General features: G+C 44.2%; 1 protein-coding gene across 10 annotated transcripts in view; it reads right to left on the reverse strand.

The window, feature by feature from the left end:
• The window catches only part of ARL13B (ARF like GTPase 13B), a 33417-nt gene extending 27737 nt beyond the window's left edge, over positions 1-5680 (reverse strand). For 8 of the 10 annotated variants that reach the window (XR_015771971.1, XR_015771970.1, XR_015771969.1 and 5 more), the window contains exons 1-3: positions 5597-5680; positions 3021-3189; positions 1441-1507 (exon numbers count right to left, since the gene is read on the reverse strand). Coding sequence is in view for 7 of the 10 variants with exons in the window: in XM_088051936.1 (XP_087908062.1) it covers positions 1441-1507; positions 3021-3089 (136 nt within the window). In the remaining 3 variants the exon portion in view is untranslated. Of the gene's footprint in view, positions 1-1440; positions 1512-3020; positions 3190-5596 lie in introns of those variants that run through there. The other 2 variants (XM_005524096.3, XM_088051937.1) reach the window with 2 other exon arrangements.
• Between the last annotated feature and the right edge of the window lie 635 nt (positions 5681-6315).

Here is a 6315-nt window from a genome sequence, read left to right on the forward strand (position 1 = left end):
CAGTTAATGCACTATGACCTGGGAACCCTTGTGCTCTGCCAAATTAATTTTTTTATCTTTCATGGTTGCCAAAACAGCTTCAGAAGTTCAAACTAAGGGCTGAGATGAAATGACTAAAACCATGTTTTTCTGTGATGTAAATTATTTGATTCCCTTTATTCAAGGACAGTTTATAGTCTTTGTTTGTTTGCTTATTTCTATTTGCTGTTTTTTTCTAATTTGCCATGCAATATGCTAAAAAAATTATAGATTTATATTTAATACTTTTGTTGCTGTCTCCCTTTCCTGAGGGCAAAGAAAGCCTGGACTCGCCTCACACCACTAAGCTGTGCCTGCAGGGCTGAGATAATTTGATCTCTGTTTTATGAAGCTGAGTAGCACAAGGCAAGAGAAATATGTAAAATTCAGCTTGTTGAGAGGAAAAAAATGAAGGCCTGGCTAAAAGCACCGAGCTCTGAAGAGCAGTGCAGAAACTGAATCCCCACCAGCATTCTGCTCCTACCCTTAAGACAGCCAAGATGGGCTTTCAGGACATTTAAGCCCTGGGAAACACTCAAAGAAATCTGAACTATCTTTTCCTTGAATTTCCCTTTAGAAATGCACATCTTTATCTCATTTTTTCCCCTGAAAAATAGAACTTTTAGATTTTGTTTCTAGAACAGAATACTGTTCTGTAGACAGTAGAACTTGTAATAGAACTGTTACATTCAGATTGTAAAGGCAGTAAAGGTGATTTTCAAATGGAATTCTAAATAATGAAACACTCCTGTAGCAAGTCTGTGAACTTGCATAACACAAGTAAACAAACTCGAGGTGGAGTCTCCAAGTCTGTCAAAACACTAGTAAGTAAACTCTTGTTCTTGCACAAGATGTAAGTTACTTAGAAAGACAATCCCACAAGGGGAGGAAAAAAAAATACAGAATTTTTGTTTTCATAAGCACAAGTTTTATCTCAAATTTTATCCTGCATGTGCCAGGGCAAAGTACCCTTCAAAATCGAGTTGTCTCTTAGTGGCAATTTATCATCATTTTCTGATTATAAATAGTGAGAAAAAATATGTAACACTAGAACCATCCTTAATGTTATACACACCAATTTCCTTCTTTTAAACCTTTCTGCTTATATATACACTTACTTACAACACTGATTTTTACATAAAAGTTTACTTCTGTATGCACATTACTGGAATGATCACCTGAAAGTAACTTCAGCACATGCAAACAAAGAAAAAAGAGAAAAAAAATCAAGTCCATTGATGGTATTGTCCATTGTAATGTTTGTATCAAGATGTGATATATGTGATATTTGAATGTACAACCAACAATATTTTCTTTCAACATGGGACATTAAGAGATGAAGCAATATTTTCAAATTTAAATGATTGAAAATTAGGAGTGATACTCTCACTGCTCCATTTGGATGATAAAATAATCACTTACCTCCTTGAATTCCTCGGACTGTAGCAGTTTTCCCAGCATTATCAAGACCCACCATTATTAGTGTCACCTTCCTCCATAAGGAGGGAAAAAAAAAAAAAGAGAAAGAGATTTATTTTTTTTTCCTCTAGCTACAAATAATTTATTCTATCTTTTAAACACATGCACAGCAAATTTACCACCAAATAATAGAAAGAAGAGGTATCAAAATACCAAGGCATTGTTCCCATTGTGTGTCTGGTGTTTAACCTGATTAGACAGAATGGTAGAACAAGGTATAAAATGAAAAGTCTCATATCATGGTCTAAGTTTCACATGAGACAATGATTCTGCTTTCAACTTGTACTTGCCTGCTGCAATTTAATTTCACGGTACTGTAAATTTTATTTGGTGTGGTCATGGTCCCTTTAACAATTTCTGTAATTGCAGTTGCATTCCCCTGTCTGTGCCTCCAAGTTTTTCCTGTATTAGAAAATTATTTCTGTCTCTATCAGTCTGTCTGAACAACACCACACAGTGTACAACACTTGTGTAGGCAACACCAGATGCTCAAAATAGGTGGGAATCACCATGACTTTGTTTCTAGACTGTTAATATGTAAACCAGTGGTGCTAGGAATGCACAATTTATTAGCAAACTGGTATACAGGTTAATATTTTTAGCAGGATAGGATTTTAAAAGCCACAGGAAAACCATATTTATGGGTGTATAACTCAGTTCTTCCTCCTATTCACAAAGGCTTGGTGGTCAAATCAATTTGCTCAATTTTATACACCCTGAAGTGAAGGAATTCTAAAAACCATTGTTATTTGCAGACTTAAAGCTGTAATGGTATCAAACATGAAGTGGAATTTATCCAAGTTCTTTCAGAAGAGCAAGAAAACTCTGAGAAAATAACTCCAAAATTAAACAAATTATACTTTAGAGTCTTAAAACGCAGAAACTGGAAGAGTAAGGCAAAAACCAAACAAACTTTACCCTGAGCAGCTTAGAGGCTTTCTGTGATGGAGTGACCAGAGCAGTGGACAAAGGAAGGGTTACAGGTTTGATTTATCTGGACTTCTGTCCAAATTGGAGAGATGGGTTCAGTGGATGGACTGGTAGGTAGGTAAGGAACTGCTTGGACAGTCACAGCCAGAGGGCAGTGGTGACAGCTCAGAGTTCCCCTGGACACCAGTGACTGGTGGTGCCCCTCAGAGGTCCATACTGGGACCAGTGTTATTTAATATCTTCCTTAATGAGACAGAAAAGGTGCTGAGGGCACCCTCGGCAAGTCTGCAGCTGAGTGGTGAGGCTGACACACGTGAAGGATGGGAAGCCATCCAGAGGGAACTGCACAAGCTCAGGAAGTGGCCCATGGGAAGATCAGGAGGTTTATTAAGAGCAAGTACAAGGTGCTGCACCTGGGTCAGGGCATCAGCACAAGCTGGGGGGTGAGCAGATGAGGAAGAGCCCTGGGGAGAAAGAACTTGGGGGTGCTGGTGGGTGAGAGGCTGGACATGATCAAATATGAAACAATGAATAAAACACAAGTGAAACACAGTTAGGAAGGTGAGAAATATAAAATATTTTCCCATGTTTACCTGACAGGTTCCCTCCACCGTTTTAACCAGTTGCAGCAATTGGCCATTAGATTGAACATCTCTCTTCATCAGCCATCCAGAGCCACCAAAGCTACAGGAATAATGTGGGCAGGCCAGAGCAACCCAAAGAGACTGGCAGAGAGACTTCAGAGCCAAGGTTTTATCACTCCTAGAAACAAAAAAAGGGGAAAAAAATAAAACCAAATCAACAATAACATAGTTAGGCATCCTGCACAAAGAAGGCAGCAGCCTGGCTGTTCAGTCTTGTTATCTTTCCCTTTTCCATCCCCTCACACTTCATCCACACCTCATTTTACAGATCTGGGCAGTCACCACACACTACTTATCCCAAATAATAATGCCAGGCCACAGCAGAGAAAGGAACTTGCAAGTTAGAGGAGCAAGACACATCCAGCTACAAAATTTCAGTGCTTGACTCACTAACAGGTCCCACAGCCCTGCTGATTGACAGAGAATAAGGAGTAATTTCAAGCATGAGTAAGACTTACATGAACATAACAGGATAAGGCATTAAAAGCAAACAAAGAACATCCCTACCTGCTAAGTGTATTCATTTAACTGCCAATTTCTTTTGCACAAAAAGATCCCACAGCAAGGAAACTGTGGCTGTCTTGTGAGTATTTTGAGGTGCTGCCAATGATATCTAGTAATTGTCCCTAAATTAAATAGAAGCACCAAGTACTTCCATCATTCCACAATCCCACTTTCCACTCTTCAAGCAGAAAGAAACAGAATATTTCTCTTTTTAAGAATTACCATAGTAGGTGTCCTAAAGCTTGTATCTCAAAATTCCCTTCATATTTTAAATTATAACTAACCTCACACTAATGTAATTTTAAATTATGCCATAAATTGAATAATTAAAGATTACAACAATCCTAATAAACTGTGATGGCTTAGATAATTTATAGAGGTAGGAACTGAACTCCTCCTGATCTTACGAAGCTCATTTTCAGGATGCCTTTGCATGGATCTGCTGTCATTCAGTATCAGAAATAGGTCAGGTTTCATCCAAAGCAGACAGCAGATACTCTTTAAATATTTATACTCCATTATCCACTAGAACCTGAGAACAGCTTCTCCACAGGAGACCTGAGTGTATGAAGAGTAGAGAAGTTCCTAAAAAGAGCAAGATGATTACAACTGTTACAAGTATTAAAATCAAGCTCTGAAGAATACAAAATCATTTTAAAAAAAGAAAAAAAGCCCACATGCAGTGGGCTGTGGTGCCTCAACCCACGAGCAAGTCTGAACAAAGCTCACTTTGAGAACAGAGCTACACGAATTTCTAGAAAACAAAATGTAGCAGCTCAGTGAACAAAATGTGCCATTGTCATTTTGTCAAATGACAAAGATGTAACATTTTCAATGCCTGAGCATCCCCACAGAACAATTCCCATCCCATTTTATACAGACTATCTTTGCAAACTGACACAAAATTGCTCTTGAGCTTATATATGGCCTAGAGCATTCAGATGGGATTCATGAGATCAAAAGAACTTATTCAAGAATGAAAAGCAGAAAGTAACTATGCCCTAGCACAAGAATTTTTTTGTTTAAATACAAAATTATAAAAGGGGGTGGGCAGGAATTGACAAAATAGATAAAAATTTTCAGAAACAAACCACTCTAGGAGAAAAGGACATTCAACACTGCTGAAAATATTATGGTAGGGAGGCAAATCCATATCCTGATATGCCAGTTTGGAGAGACTGGATCTCTGAAATATGTAGGGAACATATGAGAAGCATTTTATAGGCTTCATCAACATCTCAAACCTATTCCAGATATTACATCTGTCAGCTTGTTGAGGTCAAACAAAACCAACAAGCCCAGAAACCTGTCAAACTTATGAGTGAAGCCTGCACACCATTTAGGAGAGTACATTTAGCTCAGCACCTTCGGTACAGGCTTTTACAATACAGATTTTATTTCAGTCACACCAAGCTTTCCCTTTCTTGGAAACACAGGTAAACAAATAATTTACAGCTGACCCTCCTCACACAATTTAATTATTTAACTTCCTGCTGTAATGTTCCTTGTCTGAATGTCAGTTATAAGGGCACTTTACTGTGTTATATTTTGAACAACAAACCGAAGGACTGAGCAGCAAAGTAGGCACACTCAGCAAAGATCTGTGAACACCATCCCCTCTGCCAAAATTGTAGTTAAGAGCTAAATGAGGTGTAAGGGACAACTGTGACGTCCTGAAAGCCTGAAGTACTCAAATATTTGTGCGGAACAGCTTTAGGACCGTCATATTTCCTGTAAAAAGACGTTACTACAAGTCCAGAAGTTCAAGGGAGCTTCTGCACTTTATGGCCACGTTCCCAACCTTCCTTTCCCGTTTCCAAGAGAGCAGCAGCAACTCTAAAACCCCGGCTTCGCTTCACGCATGTGTCACTTGCTCGTCTCTCCCCCTGTGGAAGCATTTTTTTTAGCTTACAAGCCTAATGCTTTCTATAAAATCCCCTCTCTGATGCGGAAGGAGAGAGTCAGCCCTCAGGCTGCCGAGCCCCCGCCGCCTCCCCCGGGCCCTTTCCCGCCCCGCTCACCGCTGGCTCCGCCGAGGCCTCGCAGCTCAACGGCTGCGCGCGGCCCGCGGCCCGGAGCGCTCCGCCACGCGCGGCCCGGCCCCGCCACGGCGGCGGCGGCCGGCGGGGACCGGCGTCAGCTCCGGGCTGCAGCGGCCACGCTCCGGCCGCGTTCGGCCGCTCCCGGTGAGGCGCTCAGGCGGGGCCGCGCATCGGCCGCACCGGGAGCTCCGCGGCCGCGGGGGCGCGGCACCGAGCCCGGCACCCCGGGAGACGGCCGACGGCGGCCGGCAAGGGACACACTTAATGGCGCGCACACAATCGCCGGGGGCGGGGCTGCAGCCGACCAATAGGAGGGGGCGGCTTGCCCGGCGGCCGCGGAGGATCAGCCAATCAGCGGCGAGGGTCGGCGCCCTCGGCCCCCCGGCGCCGTCCGGAGGTAAACACCGCAGCCATGGGGGCGACCCGGCCGCCACGGGGGGCTGGGGGCGCTGCCCCCCCGCCTCGTCCTGCCCCGCTCCGCCCCCGCCCGCGCGGGGCCCCGCCCCCTGTGCCCCCTCCTCTGCCGCCGGGGCCGCCCGCGGAGCCCGCTGCGTGCGGCCGCCGCCCCCGCGGGGCGGGCCAGGCGCGACCCGCCCGCGCCCCCGCGGCGCTGTCCGCGGCGCCCTGGTGACGCTCCCGCAGGGCAGCGCTGCCCGGACACGGCCCAGCCTCCCCCGCCGCGCCGCTGCCCCTCCCTC

The sequence above is a fragment of the Pseudopodoces humilis genome, chromosome 2 (assembly GCF_049639895.1).
Source record: "Pseudopodoces humilis isolate 2021_Gansu_Grassland_sample_001 chromosome 2, ASM4963989v1, whole genome shotgun sequence".
Lineage (NCBI taxonomy): Eukaryota > Metazoa > Chordata > Aves > Passeriformes > Paridae > Pseudopodoces > Pseudopodoces humilis.